Genomic DNA, 25421 nt, shown 5'->3' on the forward strand with positions numbered 1-25421 from the left:
ATCATTCATACCTAATAAAGGGTAGTGCTCCACAAATTATAATAAGCCTAGTTTTTTACATTAATTTGGCTTTCAACAAATACTTTAAGTTAGAAAACTAAGCCTTATAAGGTGGTTAAAACTAAAGAGAATAACATTATTTTACTTAACAAACTCCTTAAATGCAAATTAACCCATTGTTGCTCTTCGATTTGTATAGGTAAAGGACATTGCATCAATAATATACTCAATAGTTGTTGCCAGGTAAACCCATAATTGCACACGATGTGTAATAATCAATGTGTTTCAACAAAATCCTAAAAAACTCCGAGCTCGAGCATCGACTATATTTGCTACCTCTTTGAGCCCATTGTTGTAGAATACTTAGCACATAATACGCGTAGAATACGTATGCTAAGTATTCTAACGGTTTTTTAAAATACTTCGAATATGTATTTTACTGATAAAATACGTTAATACTTAGAATACATATAGAATAATTTAAATATGTGTAAAATACGTTAAATACTTATTAAAATTTAAAGTTTTGTTTTTCAAATTAAATAATGTTCAAAAATTTTAAATTTTTACAACTTTTTTGAAATGATAAATACTTGTTAAATACGTAGAATACATGAATAATTGAAGGATGGCAATTCTAAAACGTAGAATACTGGTAGAATACTTCAAAGTATTCTAAAACGTAGTCTAAAGATAGAATACACGTTTTTCAACAACTATGTTTGACCCCCATCAAAACAAGTGATTAAACTAAGAGCGCAATATTTCCTTTCAATAGCAACATAATAATCTCTCCTTCCCATGCTAATAAATCATTATACAATCAAATAGGCATGTCAGTACTAAATCGGCCAACCATGTCTATGTACCAACACGCCCAAGACTTGATTGTGTGTTCATAGAGTTTGTGATTGATGTGTTGAACCCCCAAGGTTATAATAAATGCGGAGAGTTCTTAAAAGAAAGGGGGAGAGATGAGCATAGACGAGAGGTTGAGATAGTGTAGGATTAAAGAAGCAAATTAGAGCTAAAAAAATATGCTCTATTAAATTGGAAATAGAGTATTTTATTTACCAAAGTTATAGTATTCCATTATAAGATGACACCTTATCTCTGCTAAACTCCAACTCAAACTATAACTTTGGTAAGGTGTCACTTCAATAAGGTGCCAAACTTCGACTCAAACTCTATCGTTCACTTCAATATTGAGAGATAAAAACCTTTCCTGATGAGCTAGCTTGATCTATTGATTAGATATATTTCCCTTGATCCACAAATGCTTCAATTCCTTCTCATTAAATAGCTGTTCGAATAAGATACCTTGATTTCAAAAAGAAGCAAAGAAAAGGTTATGGTTGAGAATACGACCCAAATTTCCCCGAGTAGAAGAAAAGGATTGGTGCAAACCTATTGTTGGCCATACCATTAGAAGTAGGAGCACAAGTAGTCACCTGAGTACAAAGAATGGCACACAAATTAGATCAACATGAAAAAGGAAAAAATATAAAAATGGAAACCAAGGCAACCCAATAACGCATCATGTCACACGATCTTGATAGCCAATTAAATCTAAAGTAAGAGCATGCAATGAAAAAAGAGGAAAGATTGTCTACGCATTTGGTGACCTACCTAAATTTGATGAAATGAAATAAGACAGGATGATAGTATGTGAACCTCCTTCAACAATAACAACATAAAGCTAGTGAAGTTAGTGTCGGGCGTGACCAAATTGAAGAATGGGCTTTCCAACAAATAGAGGCTAGTTCACCACACAAAACAAAGGCTAGGGACAAGGAGTTGACAAATGGTAATGGGCAACCATCCCAATGCACGATTATACAAAAGAGTGAACATTTGGAAGGAGAAGTCAATGTTGCATTATTGCAAAGTCCAACTACCCATACGAGAAGTTTGTCAAATGGTTGGGCACTCAGACTTACAAAATAAACACCTTGATAAAATTCTAGTCACACATGTTGAACTCGTCGTGAAGGAGATATTACGGTTGAACCCAAAGTCTTGGTATGACATACTTAGGAGGGTCACAAACTAAGTGCTACTGATGACACTACAAAACAATGTGGTCATCAACGAAACCCCCAAAACAATAAATTTAGTCGATGCTTTAGGATTCCAATTGATAGTGACGAACAAGAAGAAAACTGAAACAATTAATCCAAGTGTGTGTATTCAAATGCATCAATGTCCATACAAGAAAAAACAAATATCAAGGATGTGTGTAATGAAAGACTTCTTCCCTATTTTTGGTCCTCCCTGCTCTCCCTATTACCCCAACTTCTTTTTATCTGTTTGTCTTCTTCTTCTATCATGTACCCCGTTTCTTCTTTTCTCTCCTTCCCTATCCATACTCCACACCCTATCCACACTCCACAACACTTTACACTCTTTTTGCTTCCTCACTTTTTATCACCTCCCACAATGTTGACATTAAATTGCTATGAGTTGGCTCTTGTCCCACCTCTATAGCACTACTCCACTAATGTGAAGATTGGAAATACACGAGGGATCCAATCATGTGAGTACTTAGAAATACACCAGACCCCTTTGCTAGATAGCAACATTGGGTTGGCAAACTTGTTGAGTAACAATGAAGTCAATCTACATGCCCAATGTGTTAATGCTTGAAGCCACTCGTGATGTCCAATAACCATAATTCCCACCTAAAGAACTCATACCCCTCCTTGTGACCTTTCAATCTTCAAAATTGCGAAATCATGAAGACACACCATGCATCGAGCCTACATGGTTGATTATACACTACATGAAGAACTTTGGATGTCAAAGTAACATAATGCTTACTGATACACCAACTTGGATACCCAAGCCATAAAACAAAGTTGACTCTAGAACTTTAAACTGAATGACCACCCCAATATGATAAACCCTAAAACCTTTTTGTAAGCAAGCTACAAAAGTTGCTCTTGTGCTTTTTCCTTGAATATTGAGTTTTATCTTTGTTAGATAAGTGACACATGGCACACTAGTCATGAAGATATGCGCATCAACAAGAAACACCAAGCAACTAACTTACGAAAAGGGGGACAGAACAAACCAAGCCAATGGTCAAGCTAGTGTAAAAGTTATAAAAGCCACTCTATAGTGTCTTTTAAGCTTCTTCTGAAAATCTTAAGAGTTTCTCTTAATGATTAAAGCTTTAAGCCTCCTCTTTATCTCCATAATTGTAATGACGAGCTAAGAGAGATTAGTGGTAGTGGTTGGTAAACCAAGCTCCAATCTCTCTCTCTTGTTGGTGCTCAACCTCTTTGTACTAAGAGTGGTGATAATAATACATTGTCTCATTTAACTTCTTTGTTCAAGTGTATAAGAGAGTAAATCAAGAGAATGTAAGAGAGAGATTAATCTTAATCGTATAGAACTAAGTAAGCTAGTAGCTTGGAGGTACTTGACAATTATCTCCACCCAATTTGGCACCAAAAGGGTATACGCCGATTCAGATCCCAGGCCAACACATCGACAAGGGGTAAAAATCTATTAATCCATAGGAGTGCTTCCGTGTGACGCACGGAAACAACACAATCTCCCCTTTAACTTAAGGTAGAACTCTCTCCCTCCTTTTATTAGAATTAGAATTAGAATTTATCATCCATAAAGAGGTCAATTTTGACCTATGGGACAAAAGTATACATGTATGTGTTCTTGATATGTGTCTCCTTCCTAAGGAGGGGTATTCATACATTGAAGCACAAAGTCTCTATGCGTGAATAAAGCATACATATATGAGCTCAACCTTCTAGGTGGCGTCTTAAGTATGGCACTTAAGTTATCACTCCCTCGTAGTATGTCAACATATCTTGAACGAATTGCACTATACGTCGAGCATGTGAAGAGCAAGTGACATTCATCCTCTACCATGCCTTCAAATTCCTCACATTTTGATACCATGATGCAACTTCAATACCTAACTTGTGTGATCGAGTGTGTAGTGTAAGGGCTCTACGAGCATTACTAATATTGGTAATGAGATAAGGTTGGATACAATCAATAGGCATTCTTGCTTTATATTGCTTTATAGGCATTCATATACCAGTAGTGAGTTGAATTATTAAAGTTAGATGATAGTTAAACCCTAATCAATTCTCTTTTTGTATGTGTTTTGTTGCCTTCTCTACTTAGTCGAGGTGTGGTTAGCATTATTTAAGCCCTCGTAAACCATTCCCCCTAAGAGAGTTGAATTATTAAAATTAAGTGTTTCTTAGTCAAACCCTAATTACTCCATTTTTAAGACTTTTGTTGACTTCTCTACTTAATAAACGTGTCATTAGTATTATTAATAAACATGTAGTGGAAACCTATATGTTGACCATATAGACAGAGGCCTCATCATTTGTGACGAAGCTTTTGTGTCTCCCCATACCCCAAAAGTCATCTTGGAGCAAGCTAAGCAAAAATTCATGCAAGATTTCAAATATTTTATGACGGCAACACATCATCACCCATTGAGTGTGCAAAGTTTATATTTGTTCTAGTGGGAAACAACCTATTAGCACTATTTATGCTATACCTTCACAACACTATTGGCCTCTTCAAAAGATAACCTTTCCACAAGATAATGTGATGGAACTAGTGACATATTTAACTTGAGTTCAAGATCTCCTCAACTTCGCACTCTTCCTCGTGCTTGAGTTATATGGTAGGAAGCTCTTCATGAGATTATTGATTTGGAATTGGTGCTTCATAGTATGGCTCCAAGAAATACATCATGGATTTGAATTTTAGAGTGCCAATTTATAAATTGATCCTGAATCAAAAGTAACCCATCATCGACAAATGCAAAAAACTAATTTAGTTTGAATTAAACATCCTCTAATCAATGCTTTAGGTGACTTCAACATACTATAATCAATGATTTAGTTCGAAATAAGCATACTCTATGCTTTAGTTTAAATGCTTTACTATACCTGGTTTTGTACAACAAAATAGGCCAAGCTCATTTAGAAGGCAAAACTGGAAACTATTGATGCTCAATGCTCATACTAAGAAACTATCCCTGATTCCACAGCATAATCTGTTAGCATTAGAAGCTGAATTAGAGAAAACGCATTGTAGGCAACTTTGGAATGAGTCATGGACAAAGACTCCTATTAATGAGTTTGTTTTGGTATAGTCTGAACTCACATGTTTTGTAAATCTCATCAAAATGATGGTAATTGCAGAAGTGAATTTGGCAATGTTGGTTCTAATAATATCCAACAAAATGCTCTCACTGACCATGCCAAAACTAAGACACATAAAGAAGCCAAACAATCGTGCAAAGTAAGAGAGTTACCATCACAGATGGTGTGGATAAACGTACCACAATTGTTGATGGAAGTTATGATTACTTTGTTTGGAAGCACAACCATATGTTATTCTGAAGCATAACATGTCTTCGCTTGGATAATATTGTGTCTTTACAGGGAACCCGATGGGGCTGCATCAATGATAAGAAGGATAACTAGGGTGGCTACAAGGTTACGGAAATGTGGTCCATATATGCATGCTATCAATGCATTTGTATAGCACATAATCTGACTAAATTTGTGCTTAAGGAAATGTGGTCCATATATGCTATGAATGCATTTGTATAGCACATAATCTGACTAATTTGTGCTTAAGGAAATGTGGTCCATATATGCTATGAATGCATTTGTATACGACATAATCAGACTAATTTGTGCTTGGCTGATGTTCTCAATGATATCACGAGAAGTTTCTCTGATAATCCATTTCAAATTGTGTTACTCTTACATCACTTCCAGAGGAGTTTGAATGCAAACCATTTAAAATGAGCCAAATTCATTGCGTTATATGATTGAGCCGGTCAACATGTGAACATAAGCTTTGTGAATCCTAAGAGCGATTTTTCGGTCTATGTACAACAGAATAATCCTGGTCTTTTGGCAAAAACTCAAGCGACATGAAAATGATTTACAGTATCTTCTCCTTGTCAGAGATATTTTGAAGAGATTGGCTTTTCTCAGTACAACCTTTCAAACAGATTATACTGATGTTACTTCTGTAATTGGTCTAACAAAAAACAAAGATATGAATGATTCAAGTGTGATTTACCTGATGACCATGAAGTGGACATGACTGCAATTTGAGGAGATTGGCTTCTCTTAATATAATCTTTCAAACAGATTATAGCGATTCCACTTCTGTAATTGATCTAAAAAAAACAAAGATGTGAACGATTCGAGTGCAATTTACCCCCATGTCCTTCGTTTTTTTCCAGGTAGCTTGAAACCACTTTTTGAACTTAGGCCTGGGAACAGAGCAAATCATGTACACATCATTTCTCTGAGCTTGTACTGATAGATCTTGCCATGACAGATTAACTCGTGCAAAGATCCATGGTGCATAGATTTCGCCATGACATATTAATTCATGCAAAGATCCAAGGGGTATAGATTTTGCCATGACATATTAACTCATGCAAAGATCCATGGTGGATAAGATTTCACCATGACATATTAACTCATGCAAGGATCCATGGTGTATCCCAGAATCTATTAGCTAATAGAAGTAATACCACACTATCTAGAATATTGGTTATTGGCCAAATGTAGACAGAAACAAATGAGGAACTACCCTAAAGTAGGTGGCATTACCCTATAGGAGGCGTCTCGGGCCCTCGGCATCGGCTAACGATGCCTAATGGGCTTGTAATGTGAAAGGTACTGTTTCGGGTTTCCAACTTGTATGAAAAGGACAAGTGCTCTGAAGTAAATGGTAACCTGCCAATGCCCCAAAACTACTAGGGCTACCTTTCAGTTCTCCGTGTTCTTTTCCCCTTGTATCCATGACAGAACTCCACGTTTGGGCATCAGTGGTGTAACAAACATTGGTTGATCTTTTTGGAAGGAAGCACACACTCAAAAAAATTATAAGGACAAGAAGAAATGCTAATGTAAATTGACATGTTGATTAGAAGCAACTACTCCCATGATTCGAGCGCGACTTATTATTGGTCGTGAGATCGTTGTGGGGTGTTTTTCACTTTGACCCGTGAAGACTAGTTTGGCACACAAAAAGAAAGTTTGTTGTGCTTATCAGCCCAATTGATATAGCCAACAATGTTTTCAACTAGAGCCATTTTTTATGGTTCATATAGATTACATGAGTATTTGAGTTATTTTATATCTTTTACATTGGGTGGCTTATCACAATCAGGATCTCCTGTACCCAATCAAAAGCCCCTATGTAATCTTGATCACTCTCATTTTCTTTATTTTTCTTATCGAATGTGGTTCTTCGTAATTATGTTATACCAATAATAGTTTTGCTATATAAGTTCTGTGAATGCAAAAGAACGTGTCTATCTAAATGGGAAGTCCATACATTCTAGATGAAATTGTGGAGGGTTGGAAATCATAGAATTTAGTGTCAAAGTTTACTTAAATAATGGGTCCAAAATATTGACTTTTCAATCACATATACATAATACGAGATGTATTCTCCTCTACGTGCTCCCATACTAACCTGCACATACCATGCCCTTGCCTTCTATTACTCCATACCATGTCATCAATGCCTCCTATGAACAACATGACCTCCACCCTCCTAAGATAGAAAGGCAATGGAGGGTAGAAAAAAAGAGATGATTACATCGCCAATTGTTTCTTCTAAACAACCACTCGAATCAACATACCCTATAACCAAAATCAATTGTTCATATGGTTCTAGTTCCTTGTTGATGAACCTTGATATGATCACATACCTTTGAAGAGTTCTTGTGATTTTGCTTAGCCTCGTATCATATTTTATTCATATTTCTAGGAAAGTGTAAGAAGGTTGATGTCCTTGTGAATCCCCCCCTCCCTCTGAAAGCATAATCAAAATCAGAACCCCTTATCATTCATTGTCTTCTAATTAGTTGTTGTTGATTATTAAAATAACCCCAAGGCTTTGAATCTCTCACCATTATGTAATATCACTTAACCCATTTATCAACTTATGTGTTCTTGCTTGTGAGGCAATTTTGTTGCTTTTTAAAATGCAATCCAATTATTTTTGAGCGGAGGATTACTTTCCTATTTTCAAAAGCAAAGCATTAATGTATATACATGAACTAAACTAAAATATTTGATATCTAGTTTCATATTGATACTTTAGATTGGCCTTTTATATTCATTTCCAAGGTTGGTAGATGTAAAATCATGAAGTCATTATTCCTGGAGCCAAATGTTCGTGTCAAACCCAACATTTTGATTTTAATCATGGGCAATATGAAATACATATATTGGTCTTGTACCTAAGCATTTAACAAGGTAACCTTTGAAACTAAAAGAAATGAACAAATCCTTAAATTTGGTGGGGTATCTTAAATCTTTGTATATGTGTAGTAAATACAATCTTTGCATGTGATGCTTGAAGACAATCCACATTGTTGCTCTAAGTGGGAAATCTCATTATGAGATGCACATTGTAAGCTCCTTGTAGATTTTGTAACCACAAGAAGCATTTTGAACAGAAATGGCAATTGTGAATATTCCTCTTTAATATAGGGATTATCACAAAGCAATCTTAGAGAGAGAGAGAGAGAGAGAGAGAGTATATCAAGGAGCCTAGCAAAGAATGATTGGCTCAAACGGGTATTAAGGTACTTGTGGTTTATAGAACACCTCATGATTTCTAAATGCTCCAAAAATAAAAAATCTAGCCACTAGAGCTAGAGATACAGAAGCGTGAGTGTCACCTACTTGAAGGTAGTATTATTGTGTTTCAATCATTAGAATGTGAAAATTGAACTGGTAAAGCCATGTTTTAAGGACAAAGCATATGTTTGCGTGATCTTGTTTCAACCCTCACCCAAACATGTGAAAGGTTGACCAAAAATTGATCTATTGATTAGGTTTGAGCTCATGACATTAAGGATATTGCATTGTTGGTTTAACACACAATGCCATTATTGAACTTTTGAAACAGGACAAGTGGAGCAAACATTTTTATTGTAATTTGGAATGATAGAGAATGATTGAAGTTTACAACCAAATCAAAGCGAGTGATATTTCCTATCAATGGAAGACAATATCATGTGTGATTGTTTTCTCTCAAACAAACAATAAAAATGGATCTATGCCTTATTTACTCCACCCTTTAATAAATTGTAATGACATGATTAGGGCTGATGGCATTTAGGTAGAGCTCAAGCAACATTGGATGGAAGCGTAGATAACTTGCAAGGCTAATAAAAGAAGATGTCATTTCATTGACATTGATGAGCTGCTAATGAGTAGAACAAATTAACTTGCCAAATCCTCAAGAGAGACAACACACATTATGTATTACATGTCATTGTTAACATGATGTTCAATGATGTAGGTGTAATCTAAGGTATTGATCGTTGCCTAGAAATTCACAACAAAACGTTTTCTAATTAAAATTTGAATTGCCCATTCCATAAGGGTGGAATTTTGTTTCTTCTTAGCTTTTCATTCCCTCTTGGTCATGACTAGGGTTTGATGGTCGTTTGTAGACACATGATGATTAGGCTATAGATAAGGAAGAATAGTCTCTTATTAATAATAACTAAGGAAACCATAAACCTTGTTCATATATAAGGCTCGCTAACATAAGAAACTACTAAGCACTAACAAGAGGTGTTTGGCAACATCCCAAGCAATAGACTAGATCAACTTTTTAATTATTGCAATGGGCTACCAACCCGCACGTGTGTATAATTACAAGGTATTAGGGTAAAGTAGGTTTATTACAAACCACTTTTTCCACGATGTACTTTTCAATCTAGCTAAAGAAAACGACAAATTCCAAGGCAACCAAATTTCACTAGGTTACTTGGACCTGTCAACGTCATGTTTTTCAAATGGGGATGTTATTCAATTGTAAAAGTAGGGCCACAACATAATATGCAATTCTGACGAAAAGATGTTGTAGATATCTACATGGTTTGCATTGTTTCTTGTTTATATATGCAAACATAGTTTGGTCTCATGACTCGTCCATGAGTATTTGTGAGCCAATGGCATTTTCATTGTTCCCGAATGTACTCCTAATAATGTTCACTCTGAGGGGGCCGATGAGAAGAGAACATCTTTCTTGTAGATAATTCTGAGCGCATCGTCAAGAAAAACATGTCGTGGATATTTCAAGCGCGTTCATTTTAAAATAAAAAACGAGCGCAATGGTTTCCTCGAACAAGAAGGGCCAAATGTAATAACAATATTTTTTTTTCACTTTACATTGTATGTATGTGGCCCAAGGTGCTGATTCTTGAACCTAACAACACCCACTTTGGCACTTATGCAACATTATAATTACTTCGTTGCTTACTACTTATTGAGTGTGTGAAAGACTGTTACTAGTCCTGGTGAGGTGCACACACACCCACACACACACACACATATACCATGCATGCACACATACATTCACAAACACATGCATACATAGCTACATCTCTCTCTCTCTCTCTCACACACACACACACACACACACACCCCATGCATGCATGCACACATACATTCACAAACACATGCATACATAGCTACATCTCTCTCTCTCTCTCTCTCTCACACACACACACACACCTACCATGCATGCATTCACAAACACATGCATACATAGTTACATATCCCTCTCACTCACACACATACACCATGCATGCACACATACATTCACAAACACATGCATACATAGCTACATATCTCTCTCTCTCACTCACTCACACACACACACACACACACACACACACACACACACACACACACACACACATACCATGCATGCATGCATGCACACATACATTCACAAACACATGCATACATAGCTACATCTCTCTCTCTCTCTCTCTCTCTCACTCACTCACTCACACACACACACACACACACACACACACACACACACACACACACACACACACACACATGATACATTCATACACACATACATACAAAACATACTTACGTACGTACATACAATACACACATACAATACATACATACATACACACACATACATACATACATACATACATACATACATACATACATACATACATACATACATACATACATACATACATACATACATACCATTCCTTATGACATCCATATATGTATGTACATACTGGGCACACATGTGGTCTGCTGCTACTGCTACCTGGTAGTAGTAGTAGACTGTAATGCAGTCTAGCAGCTATGGCCTGCCTGCCTCTGTCGAAAACTTCAAAGTGAGTTAATAATCATTGAAAGAAGCCTCAAACCATTTTTAAAAAACTAGCAGAGAAACATACAGAAATGTTAAATGAATGAAACTCTGCTCAGGTATACATAGATTCTCGATCGGTGCAGAGTATCTATGCTCTCTCTCTCTCTCTGTGTTTGTCTAGACTCTAGATTCATGGTTACACCGCCTTCAAGCTTTTCTTCCCTCCTCCTTTAATGTGCCCAATGCTCTTACTCTAAATCATAACTATAGTTAGAGCTCTGTGAATCTGTTTACTGGAGCTTCTTCTTCACCCTCATGGTCAATTAAAACCCACTTATGCTTTGCGTTCACTTGACAACAGATTCTTGTTTCTGTTTCTTTGATGTGGGTACTTCACATCCGGATGTTTTCATTCCAGTTCAGAATGTTTTTCAGTCTGCCTTAGCGGAACTAATCTACCGATCAATCTGAACCATATCCATAGTCCCTTCTGAGAGAGAAAGAGAGAGAGGATTGTTGGTTATGGGAAATATAGTGGCAAGCTGCACATTATTGTTAAGGGACGCAGATGAGAAGGATCTTCTGGTGGCCATCGGAGAAGGGAATCTTCAGCATGTTAAGACTCTTCTTGGCCGAAAGCCAAATCTTGTCAATGGTTGTGTGAAACAATGTGTATTGCCACTACATCATGCCGCCTCTCTAGGCCAATCTGATGTAAGTATTGATTGATCTTAATTCTCTTTCAATTCAATTTGGTGATGACAGAGATAGACTTTTAGTTCAATGTGGCGATGCTATATAGATGTACGCCACAATTTTTTTTAGATGGATGGATTTTTCAATGCCGTCTATTGCGTTAATATAGACTCTCTTAATCAAGGTTATGTCTAATAAAAATCCACTTAACAACATTCGTTATGCTTAAACAGTGCCAGTGCATTGTCCCTGGGATTGATATGTACTCCTAATCAGGGTTATGTGTTAATCTTGATTCCTAATTATTAAGATTATGCATATGTTAACATGACATTGGAAAAGCTTAAATGGTATGAAGAAGATCGAAACATTCTTCTGAACATCATTCTGTAAAATTGATATTGCCAAAGAATGTTATCTCCGAATTTGGTTCCGATCATCACTAGTTTTAGGGAACTTAAAAGTACAAGGGCTATGTCACTGAAATGCACAAAGGACCTTAATAGAATAGACCTATAGAAAGCTCGAATAGTCGGCATATATAACATGATCGGTGCATTGCTTCTTCATTACGCTAGATGACATGCAATTTTAGTACACATGGAGGTTGATTACCTTATTTAAATCATCATTTTGTGGAGCTATATAAGCTAGGAGGCTATGTTGCACATATGCATGAAGGATCTTGTTAAATCCCACTATATAGCTGCTGGCTAAGCTGTAGAATTTCACCAACTTGTATGATGTGGTGTAGGTTCTCTCTCTATTATTGGCAAGTGGGGCAAATGTCGATGCATTAAACCATCAGAAACAGGTACCAGAAACAGACAATGATGTTTTCTTTGTTTCTCTAGCAATAAAAAGCAAATTTCTTTATTAATGCTTAAGATTTGTTTTCCGGTTTCATACTCCATCAGACTCCATTAATGCTTGCTTGCAAGAATGGCAGAGCAGGTTGTATTGAAAGATTGGTTGAATGGGGAGCTAATGTGAGTGTGATGATTGATGCCCTTACTTTTCTGCATTGAGGCTAAAAACCCAAAATCTCTATTTTTACAAACTACAACTTTAGTTACTGTGTTTCTTTTATATGTAGGTCCTCATGTTTGATGCGTCCCATGAGCGTACATGTGCTCATTATTCTGCAAAATGTGGCCATTTACAATGTCTCCAGATAATCCTGAATTCAGCTCAATCATCCTCAGTTACTCAAACTTGGTAAAATAAACATTTCCCAACCTCCATAAGCTGCATAATCTGTGTTAGCACGGATGCCATAGTTCATTTACAATGCTCAAACATCGTGCCTTAAATTGAACGAGTGTGAATGCTGACACCATAGTTCAAAATTTTATGTGTTCAAATCAGTCTCCACAAGTATTATGATGTGCTGCTCACTATTAACATCATTCATTTCCATTATCCATTATTTGTTTAATGTGTTGGTCACTATTACCATCATTCATTTTCATTGCAAATGAAAATATAACCATGTATGCCTGTAGGGGGTTTGCTCGGTTTGTGAATGTTAGAGATGGAACTGGAGCCACACCTTTGCACCTTGCTGCCACCTCTTGTCATCCTGAAATTGTCCGGCTACTCCTAAGTAAGGGGGCTTTGGTTTGTGCAACAACAACAAAGATGGGGAAAAATAGGTCTATACAACTTCTCACTTTAATTATCTATAACTCTTTCAGACTTCTCATATCAATGTGATTTAGAGATTGTCTTAGATTGTCTAGAAAAGGTTCACTCATGCATTCAACGCTCCGATCTTACGAATGTTTTTTTCAGCCTTGCTCTTGGGAGTACACCTTTGCACTTTGCAGCCCGCGGTGGGTCTACGGAATGTATAAAGGAGCTTTTGGCATATGGGGCAGATAGATTGCAAACAAACTCCCAAGGGTATGACATGATATTGAATGAATGCGAGAGCCATGTTGATGTGATTGATGTTAGGGAAAAACATCCCTAAGTTGTTGGTTATTTGCCAGAATGACCCCAAGTTTCTAAGACCCTTCTGTTGTATCAGTGCTGTTGTTTTTCTCTTGATTTTTTGAGGAATCTGTTTTTGTTTGTTTTAGAGCTAAAGCTATCAATTCAACTTTTTTTTTATAGGCGTACGCCTTTTTATATAGCGATGAAGTACCGGAACTTCGCATGTGCGGCTCTTCTTAATCCGATGATTGCTGAGCCCTTGGTGTGGCCATCTCCATGGAAATTCATGAATGATCTTGATCCTGAAGCTAGAGTTTTATTAGAGGCTGCATTAGCCCAAGCCACTCATGCTTGGGAGAAGCAGATACTCTCTCAGGGTGGGATTTATAAAACATTTTCCAATGATATACTGAAACATGTCAAGGAGGTTTGTTTTAAATTAGTTTGTCATATACACAATTGAACACTTACAACACTGGATTTATGCACATTAATGTACAATCATTTGAAATGATGAATGTAGGATGATGAAGACAAAGACCAAGAGGAAGATGAGGATGAAGACCAAGACCAAGATGAAGAGGATGACTTGAAAGAATTGTGTTGCATTTGTTTTGAGCGAGATTGCACCATCGAAGTTCGGAATTGTGGACATCAAATGTGTGCCAGTTGCACGTTAGCTTTGTGTTGCCATAGTAAACCCAACCCAATTGTTCAATCCTCTCCTTCTCCGGCATGTCCTTTCTGTCGCTGCAAAATCGAGCATTTGAAGCTAGCAAGGCCCAAGAGTATAGATGGGCATGGTCAAGGGGACAAGGAAGATGAAAAGCAACAAGTGGAATGTATTGGGAAGGATAAGGACAAGTTGGTCACTGGGACTAATTTCATGGGACTGGTTAGTAAAGGTTCATTTCGGTTACTATCATCTGCAAGAGCCTCAAACAAGGTAATTGATCTAGATTGGCAAAAGGAGAGCTCCTCAGAGCAAGAGATACTTGCCTCTGAAATTACTTGCTCCACATAAAAATCTCTCAAACCCATATAGAAAGGTGCCAAGGTTTGGGGCTTAAGGAGAAGGTTTTCGATATGAGTTTGAAGTCCGCGTCGTTATAGATTCTTCGCGGACGTGTAACATCATCCTATTGGAAAACACAAAAAATCCCCGAGTGTTGCAATGTGGTTAGGTCTGAACAAAAACACCAGCTATGTTTGATTGATCTCTCTTAATCAAGTATCTAGCCTCAACCCAAATAGATGCCATCCTTATGACAAAAGAGAGAATATCCCTATGCTTAATCGACCAGCCACAATGTCTATTATGATCTTGATATATCGTGCTCATCGCCTATTCTACTTTCGTGGTCATAATTTTGGAAGTTGTCATCATTTTACCCCTTTGTATCATAATGAGATTGTTGCATAAATTTGCTATCACCACTCTTTTGCGATGTGAATGATTTCCAATCACCACTCTTTGCCATGTAAATGAAGGAAATTATGTTAGCTACATATTGACATGGCTTGATATTTGTATCCTTGAGTGGAAGTCATTATTAGTGATAATTTTGGCTATATCTTAAACTCTATAATGATAATTGCACCCATGTTGAGTATGAGAAGCCATTATTGATGATATTGGAAATGCATTGAATTATGATGGGATTAAGATAGATGCCCGTGCAATCTTGTGTACTGCAATTGTTATGCAATTGTTAGCCATGTCATGTAGATTACCCATGCTCATTATTTCCATTGTAGCACACACATGATGTGCATGGATGATTTCCATCATTGTCCATCTGAAATGGACTTCTTGGAAGATGATTTAAGACCCTAAGGCATGATTTAAAAGCATGTGAATATTTGAAACCGAGGTTACTTTCCTTCATAAATGACCACTATGATACAATTCTCTTTAGTAGGGAGTATGTTATGTGGATTCTTCCTAACCTTAGAATTCAACAAGTCTAGTGATTGACATTGTGGAAAACCACATGATTGGCCACAATATGGATAGCTATGGTGGGTGTATTCTTATGGTTTCATGGTCATGTAAAGTACCATTTGGCATAGTAAATTATATACCCATTCTCTTGCCAATTGATGAGATACAACTATAGAGGGTTGTTGATTGGGTGTCCCTTTACTTTACTTGATTGTTACATTAATTTCTATAATTGCACTACGTCCTATCATGGTGGCTTACCATATACTCTTTATATGAGTTATGGTATCTTATTTGTAAGCCACTATAATGTATGGATGCACCTATTTAAACTCTTTTATTAGCATTTCACTAATGATGTTGATTGTACTTAATCACAATACAATTGAAGAATTACAATTTGTACTAATAACATTATATTTTACTTCTTGTATTCTTCGTAATATCTTGGCAATAGAATATATGAGGTTATTGATATGTTGTGTTGAAAATTAAAAAAACTATGCTATCAAGTAGTTAATGTAGATTTCAGTACAGATAAGAGAACGTGTGATACATGTGGAATGATACAGTTTCATTATTGTGGACAAATGTACCTTACAAATCATGTCAAGAAGAAAACACATTGTGTACTACAATAGAGATGACTTGTAAGCATGACTAACAATAGAGATGAGAGAATGTGTACTACATCTAGAATGGAATGGTAAAGTATTGTAAGTGTGTTGATTAAGGCACCTTCAAAAACATGTCATGGTAAAACACATTAAGGATATTAGAAGATATTAAGTACAAATAACAACATAGGTATGATCACAAACCTAAAAGCAGTTCAATCAGTATATGGAACACAATGTTTATTTGAGATGCAACTATAGGTTATGAGGTGACAATTTGTGTGACATGTCAAATGTGTACTTAAATATGCTCATATAGGTGGATGACCTAGTATATTACAAAAGGGACTTTTGGCCATTTTATTTATTTATGCAATTTTAATCGATGCACCTAATTGAAAAGAACAAACAATATCATCATCACCAAAAGCTAATGTATCATTTGGTAGAGAAATTTGTTAGGCTTCCTTTTGTACCATTTATTGAGCACGTTTAGTAAAAACAAATATGGGCGATATAGAAAGCACACTCCTTTGCACAATTAGCTATTGGAGAAAAGCACAACTCCACAAAATAAATATTATTTTCACTATACAAATTTGAATTCTATTAGAGCATTTTTGTAGTGTGTGCAATTATCTTTAAATATTAAGGACCATTCACAATATAGCTTTGGGCTATGCTAAGGGACTTGTGGATCCAAGCACCAAATATTGTACCAAGGGGAGGAGCAACAATATATATCCAAACATCCTTATATGTATTAGTTAGGATTGCGGGTACCAAAGACCGAATGGGGTTCATCGATGCCCCCGAGATTGGCCTAAAAATCATCAAGGAAGTTCATTATCCACTTTTTTTAGCATGCAACTAATTGAAACTCAAAACCCTAAAGATAGATCTAAATCTATTTTACCCCTTATATATGTTGTGAGGTTATGTAGATGACAAAGAGAGGTTATATTCATTAGAACCCCCGAGATTGGCCTAAAACTCATCAAGGAAGTTCATTATCCACTTTTCTTAGCATGTGATTAATTGAACCTCAGTCCTCAAAACCCTAAAGATGGATCTAAATTTATTTTACCCCTTGTATATATTGATACGTAGGTTATATTCATTAGAACCCCCAAGATTGGCCTAAAACTCATCAAGGAAGTTCATTATACACTTTTCTTAGCATGCGATTAATTGAACCTCGGTCCTCAAAACCCTAAAGATGAACCTAAATTTATTTTACCCCTTGTATATATTGATACGTTATGTAGATGAGACAAAGAAGTTATATTCATTAGAGTACATTGATGAATTCAAAGTCTAACTTTTAATGATTTTAGACTTGAGTTTTGGGTTGTATGTTACCAAATAATCACGATGTTCAAGGCAATTGCTATTGTGATAGCAATTGCTGCATTCAAGCCTGCCTGCGCAAGAACATTGAAACCAAACACAACTAAGATTGATGTCTTTTAATTAGTTATGGAAGTCTAGCAAAAGTTACACACGTAAAAGCAAGTTACTATAAGATTACCACATGACCATCGGTGGACACTGAGCACGCCAACAACATGAATTGCATTGCAGAAACAAACTCGGCGATGAACGATTTGGCTAATGTGGATTGCGGCGTAGTTAGCACAAGATCCAAGGAAACATCATAGATGTGCCTTGCTATAACACTTCCTAAGAGTCCTCCAATTAATTGTCCAAGCACATAAAATGGAACCTACATAAACATGCTCTAACTTTGTTAATACTAAAACCCAATCACATAAATGTAAGTGTCCTTATATATGATATAACATTAGTAGAAATGTTGTCTTTGGTGATCATATAACATCTATGTGCCCATTTTAGTGGATTTCACAATAATGAGTACACTCTTTGAGTTCAAACTTAAAGAAGCTAAAGGGTAACAACGAATCCATGGACTCCTACATGTTATTTGGTTTCGATTTCTTGAGACCATATTTATCAATGGTCACGAAACTTTGTGTACATATAATCACCTGAATCCATGGGAACTTTCCAATACTTGCAAATCCTATTGTGACTGACGGGTTCACATGGGAACCTGAGATATGCCCAATGGAAAAGATAATAACCATGATTGAGAAGCCTGCCATTAAGCCATGCTCAACGAGATTCATATGGCCATTGTCCAAGTAATCTCCCATGGAAATTGCACATAAAAAGAACATGAGAAAGAAGCTCCCAATTATTTCGCCAATAACCTTTGAAAATGCTATAACAATATAGTTAGTTTGTAATCACATTATGCGGTCTTCCTATAGATTTAGAAAATAATAACTAGTCTTTTAAAAAAGAAATGTTACAATAAAAACAACAAGAAGGTGATACAAGGCTTGAAATGCCGCATAGAGAGAAAGATTGATGAAAGTAACAAAAGGTAGATATAATCACATGGACGATGAGTCACTGAATCATTATGTAGATACTCGAACAAGAAGATAAAAGAAGCAAAATAAGAGATTCCCTATGTTTGAATAAAAGAAGAAAAGTTCCGAGGAGGAGAAATATAGAGCTAAAGAAAAGTAAAAAAATTTGACATAGCCCATTCTTTAGTAAAACAAAATAGCTACACCTCAATATGATACTCCATGCTCTTTGTCTAGTTGATATAGCGAGTTAAATCATTGTTACATGAGCTTCGCTATATGCAATCATAATCATGCTTTAGTTTTATTGTGTTATTTGTTGCACATTAGTTTTAATTTATTATTTGTGATTCGTTAATTAGTGTTCAATCCTAGATATCCTAGTGTAATTACACATTATTGTGGATAAATGATCAAAGTACATATCTTGTTTAACAAACAAATGATAAGAATTGAGCAACCAAGAAAGTTAATCACAAGTTCATACCTTAATAAAGATGGATGAAGCATTCTTGTGCTCATGTATGAAACATCTCCAAAATGCAAGATTTTTAATGGAATGTTGCTTATTAGAGTAGTTAATGAGAGTGCTCTCGAGTTGGTGATGGGAATGTTCATCCTCAATTTGCTCCATCATGAAGCTATCACAAGCTAGCTTATAATAGTTGGAATATATTGGGAATAACCCACCACTCTTTATTCCTAACAATGTCTTTTAACACCTAATCAAGCTAAAGCCTTATGCAACCAAAATAACCTAAAACAAACTTAATTGGACTACCGAATTGGTTACTTCGACAGATTTTGATCATTCAAACAAACTAATAACTCAATTCGGAGTGCATTATGTCACTCCCACAATATACCTATTTATCATACATGTCGCAGTAACCTACTCAATCTTATTTAATCTTGCCTAAAGAGTAATCTTGATGAAACACATCGAGAGTCCCTATAGATCAAAAGACTTTTTATGTGTGGGGTGGTTGGTGTGGAAAATATGATTTCATTGCATAAGAGGGGTAGAAGAGTGAGTGCCCCTTACATTGGACATAAAAAGTTTGGAAGTGGTCGAGGACTCCTTCACAAATGTCACCATCAAAACAAAATGTTTTTGTTTCAATTATATTTGCTTATTCCGAAACTGAAATTTCATTCTTTTTGTATGGAACAAATTTCCACAACTATAACATTGCCCCCATTATATAAGTTGTTATGCACAAAATGTTCACCTAGACGCTACGAAGGTTTGGCATAAATATCCTTTGTGTGAAGTTGTTTCCATGAAAATATCAAGGTATCTTTATTTTACGTTGTATCAACGATTTCAATCCATATCCATGAGTGCAACACATTATCATTTTAAAGAGAAATGTATGTTGCTGGCATTTGCACACATTTAACTCATTTCCTTAACATTTGCGTGAAATGTTGTCGAGTAAAGAATTGTAGAAAATTTCGTTATTTGTTTCAATCTCAGGAGGTGGAAAAGATTGAATTGTATCCATAAAGAACAACTATAAATATAAGATGTTTTTAGCATTTTGGTTGTTATTCCTATCATGCATAGGTGAATTAGACCCAAAGTTATTGTAATTAATCCAAACTAATGAACTAGTCACAACCACTTAATCTTAATAGTATCATCGATGCAAATATGTTTCAACACACACGTTTCTTAGAGACATTACTAGCTATAACCCATACCCACTCAAAATTTGGGTAAAGCTTGTGCATATCCATTTTGTGTAGGAAACCTTTACACACTCATCATTCACAAACTATTGACATAGCTAAACATTCTTTCTTGTGTGTTAGTTTTACATGCCAAAAATTCTCGGTTTGACCTTTATAGTTTTCCATAACTACATTTTCATGTCCTTGATTGTGATTTGTGTGTATTGTACTGTCCCACACATCTGATGACTAGTGTCGTAAGAAGGCACTCCAAGTTTATGCCACACCACATTCCTCCACATGGCCTGGATGTCGTAAGATATTGGGCAATAGTGGTTTGCAACATCATTTATGCATTCATTGTGGCTGAAGAAGCGGTCTACCTCATGGTTAAAAACACATAAAGACGTGAAGTGGAGATCATTACATAGCCTATTTGGTTTGGCTATTTCTCATTGTGATAACCATCTCCTCCTTTTCCCACCACACAATCTCCTCATAGAACTCACACCATTACATTCACACCATCGTCCAAAAGCTATTTTCGGATGCAAATACATTGATGCTACAATCTTCTTATTCCTCCTTATTTCACCATTTAGAAACTTACATTGTACCCCCTACAATGATCCTAAACATCTCGCTAGTAGTCAATTATTTGTGTTGCTACGTCAACTTCCATAAGGGTCACTATGTTGAACCTTAGAAAACTTAATGTTCACATTAGGTAAAAAATAAATCTCATGCGACGTGAATTGGAAAAGTTGTGTGGGGGTCCTTATAAGGCCTAAAGTTAATAGGGGAAGGCTAGGTGGAACAGTTAAACCCACAAGGTCATGGATTTATAATGCAAGGTGGTAGCATGTTCCAATTTGCTGGGTTGAGACATGGCTCAAACTCTGCATGTTGAGGAGATATGGATGATGGTGGCATGGTTACTGGTCTAACACATTTGGACTAGGCGCTCCAAGTTTGTTTTTCAACAGCAAAACCTCCCAAGTGGTGAGGTGTTGCAAAATATCTAGTTTGAGTTGGTATCCTGGCTATGCGGACGGTATGAGTTTATTCCGGGGGAATCGAACGAAGCAGAAATGGCAAGGTCAAAGTTTCTACTGAAACGGGGTGGTTCCCCAATGATGGTCAAATCTTCGACAACGCTTAAATGGAACTACCAAGCACCTAGGTGGCTGTTTCCGCCAATGGCTCCCATTAGAGAATCGTAGATGTAAATATGTATTGCTGCTATACAAGTAAGTTACCATAGTTGTGGTACCCGAATAACTTTGTTGTAAAAGAGTAGGTGGGATAATTTATTGTACATGAGGGGGTGGGGATTATGACCAAATTTTTGGGGGGGGGGGGGGGGGGGGGAGGACAACGTGAGTTTTGCTGAATTTGTTGTTGTTTTGGGAGTTGTTGGATAGTTTGATCCCTCTAAGGTTAGGCCTTGTGGAACTTAATGTTTGAACTTTGTTGTATTTTGTTTGCTAACTAATGTGAAGCAATGTTTTTTTGGCAACTCACGATTGTTAACCAACTCAATGGCTCACCCTTTACTAACAATCTCTCTTGCTTACTCCCTTCGGGATATATAATTCGTTTGCTCTATCACTCCAAATACATTGCAAAGTGGAAGCTATTCATGGTAAGTGACCAAATGTAAATTATCGACTTTGTTGTTAAAACTTTTTGTTATAGATGTACAAGTTTTTATATCCTAGTCATGTCCATTGTATTTGTCTCTTGTAATTTTGTCGAGTTTCTTTTTGTAGTTTTACACAATCCAAAACTTATTATATATTAGCTTAAACTTACAAAAATGTGAGATGGCAAGAAATTTAAAATGTTTTGAATCCAAGAAAATCCATCACCGCCTACAAGAAGAGAAATTATTGTAGATTGAGATAATGATAAAAACTCATGTTTAGAGTGTGAAATTAAATTAGTAGAATAAACTTGTGCCATTTATACTTTTTCTTGTTTTTTTTTTCCCAAAAAAAACACTACTTTGCATTAGTTAGCAAACAATTACATCATAGACCACCAAAAATTCAGCAACCCTCACTCTGACCTTCTCATCAAAGTGGACATAGTCCCACCTCATTTACAACAAAAGTATCCACAACTTCTATAACCTAGTAATTTGTACCATATCTATATATAGTTACAACACTTGGGCATTGATGGAAGCCATTGGGGGAAACAACCATCGGGGTGCTTGGTAGTTCCATTCAGGCCCTGATGATGATATGCCCACCATAGGAGAACTACCCCATTTCAACAGGAACTTTGACCGAGCTCTTTCAGCTACATTAGATTCCCCCTTAATCGAGTCGTAACGTCCCTGCAACCAAGATACCAGCTCGAACCAGATATTTAACAACACCTCACCGCTAGGGATCTTTTGTTGTTGAAAAACAAACTTACAACGCCTGGTCCAAATGTGCCAGACCAATAAACAAGCCACCATCATCCATATCTCTTCAAAAAATTCTAAGTTAGTGCCAGGTCGAACTCCACCATGTTGAAACACCTTGCCACCCTGCACTATAAATCCATGATCATGGGGGTTTAACTGTTCAACCTAGCCTTCCCCTATTAACTTTAACCTCTGTATGGACCCCCATACCACTCTCCCATTCACGTCGCATGCTGCCACTATCTTGAGACTTCTACCCCAAATGTTAATAGCCTCTCCGCAATTCCAAATATAGTGAGGAATTGATTCCAAAGGGTGTCCACATATCTTGCAACCAACCTCACCACCACTACATTTGCCACTCCCCCAATGGTACCACTTTATGACCAAGAAGCCACAACCAGAGCTTTATTTTTTCTGGCATATTGAACGCCCATAGTCTCCTCCAAAACGACTTCAACAAGTCATCAGAAATGCCTTTATCCTTCCAACTATTGTGAGTTAGAGCAGCACCCATAGATTTGGAGCCAATGATTTGCCTTCGTAGCTTAGTAGCGTACTCGAAAAACCGTTCCACTTTGTCTGTTCCTGGTTTCTGCCACCACACCTCTAGTGGGTCCCGATCCAACTCACATACGGGCTTGTTGTCAACTATCCAAAGCTTACAATCAGATTCTAGCTTCCCTGGGTCCGGGTTTACTTGCCACTTCTTACCTTCCAACACCACTCGCACTGCCAACCACTAGCCATTGTCTGCCAAAGCACATAGGTTGCCCCACAAACCATACTCATTAGAGGGGCACCTGCCCCAGATAATTTGTGCATCGCCCTCATCTACAAACCACCCAAACCAGACCCCCTCTTCTTCATTCAACCTAGCTAGACCATCAACAACCTTATCTATCAAATGGGTAACCTTTTTTAGCCTGCTAGTAAACCTAGTACTACCAACCAGACCCTCTTTTCTTTTCCTTTTGAAAACCTCCCAGTGTCTTACTGATGCCGTCCCAAGTCCACCTTGATTTTTTTCCTTGATCAAACAACTCCAGGCCACTTTAACTGTCGTTGTCTCATGGTCTCTACCCGACCAAAGGAACTCTATCACCATTGCCTTAATATTTTTGATACAATCTTTATCTAACATCTAGCATGCCGAGTACCACATGGTGGCCAACAAAATGTGGTTTACCACAACCACTCTACCTGCAAGGGAAAGCTTTATTGATGCCCATAACCTAAGCTTTTTTCTGATTTTGTTCGTCACTTCCTCAAGCTGATGATTTTTCTGAATCTCAACTCCCACCAAAAAGCCCAAATATTTAAAAGCCCTTCCATTAGGGACCCATTGAAAATCAACATTAGGGCATGAGTTCGGACTTACCCAAAACCCTCTACTTTTGTTCAAATTAATTTTCTCACCTAATGCTTTACAGAACAGCTCAATCCGTTTTTCAGCCTGTTGTAAATTAGCATCATTGCCTTGTAGATAGAGCATAGTGTCATCTGCATAGTGTCCTTGCAAGCATGTGGGACAACCAATCCACGAATTCCTGCATCTGGTCTATTTAAAAAGAAAGAGAATGCCTCTGAAATAAATAAATAAAGATAGGGGGCCAACGGGCACCCTTGCCTGATAGACCTGCATAATGGAATTGATGGGCCCTTGTTGATGTTAACGTGCGGAAGCGTTAGACAAAACCGGCTTAGCCAGATAACAATAGAGAATAAGATGAAGGTTTAATGGAGAAGCTTAATACACAGAGAATACGCGTGGGAGAGACAAAGATAGAGAGAGAGAGAGCAGAACATAAACTCTATTCAAAATAACACTCTAAAAACTCTCTATCTACATACAACGTGCTAAACAACACTATTTATACAAGTCCATAAAGGATTGACAGAAGTACTGACAGGTACTTCAATATTCCTACGTGTGATTGACACTAACTACGAGACAATGATTACCTCGTAGTCTAGGCTACTACTAGGCTTTCAGTTCCCACTCAAATCCGGCTCTCCGATACCATCCGGATACCGATCCGGCTCATCCTTCTGGATGCCGATTCGGCTCAGGCTTCTTCAGCCGATCCGGATCCGGTTGAGCTTGCTCGCTCAACACTCCCCCTCAAGCTCAACTTGAGGTCGGATCGTGGTGTTAGTGTCCGTGGCAGCCGATCCTTCCACCCGACTCCTTCTGGCGTCGTCACGCTTGCTTGTGCTCCTCGTCCGGTCCGGTTTTGCTTCCCGCGACCCGTCTGGTACTGCGCGCCTCGATCTCCTCGATCGGCTTGTCTGCTCAACAGGTCCATTTCAGCTCCCTCGCTGTTGCGACTCCGGCGCTTGTTGACCCGTTGGTTCATTCGTGTTGGCGTCGACTTCCACTGCGTTTGTGTCCGCTTGGCCTTTAGTTGATCCAGCTTCTTTGAATCCATCAGTTGAAGCGAATTGGCTGTCTCCGATTCGTTCCTGCTTTTGTCCAAGTCAGTGTTCTCCAACTCGTCTTCCGGTTTCAGGCCCTTCACCACATTAGACCATGTCCGGGT

The 25421-nt window shown here is 37.3% G+C and overlaps 2 protein-coding genes and 1 long non-coding RNA gene across 3 annotated transcripts; 1 reads left to right on the plus strand and 2 right to left on the minus strand.

Annotated features, from left to right (window-relative positions):
• Window positions 1-1358: 1358 nt before the first annotated feature.
• Window positions 1359-6229, minus strand: LOC147852872 (uncharacterized). The gene is made up of 3 exons (XR_015531284.1): window positions 6091-6229; window positions 4941-5029; window positions 1359-1451 (listed from the first exon to the last, which is right to left on the minus strand). It is a non-coding gene; the product is annotated as an uncharacterized LOC147852872 (long non-coding RNA).
• Window positions 6230-11357: 5128 nt separating this feature from the next.
• LOC147852873 (E3 ubiquitin-protein ligase XB3-like) lies at window positions 11358-15491 on the plus strand. The gene is made up of 8 exons (XM_087333503.1): window positions 11358-11901; window positions 12638-12697; window positions 12801-12872; window positions 12980-13101; window positions 13389-13538; window positions 13678-13788; window positions 14002-14248; window positions 14345-15491. Exons 1-8 carry the CDS (start codon window positions 11710-11712, stop codon window positions 14843-14845), a joined length of 1455 nt encoding a protein of 484 aa, XP_087189629.1. The 5' UTR covers window positions 11358-11709; the 3' UTR covers window positions 14846-15491.
• A 1540-nt stretch (window positions 15492-17031) lies between these two features.
• On the minus strand, window positions 17032-19487 carry LOC147852874 (putative aquaporin NIP7-1). Its single transcript, XM_087333309.1, has 5 exons — window positions 19270-19487; window positions 18393-18617; window positions 17915-18109; window positions 17746-17807; window positions 17032-17206 (listed from the first exon to the last, which is right to left on the minus strand). Exons 1-5 carry the CDS (start codon window positions 19417-19419, stop codon window positions 17032-17034), a joined length of 807 nt encoding a protein of 268 aa, XP_087189435.1. The 5' UTR covers window positions 19420-19487.
• Between the last annotated feature and the right edge of the window lie 5934 nt (window positions 19488-25421).

The sequence above is a fragment of the Azolla caroliniana genome, unplaced genomic scaffold (genome assembly GCF_043228905.1).
Source record: "Azolla caroliniana isolate FFs.n. ecotype wild unplaced genomic scaffold, voAzoCaro1.0.p SCAF_17, whole genome shotgun sequence".
Taxonomy (NCBI): Eukaryota; Viridiplantae; Streptophyta; class Polypodiopsida; order Salviniales; family Salviniaceae; genus Azolla; species Azolla caroliniana.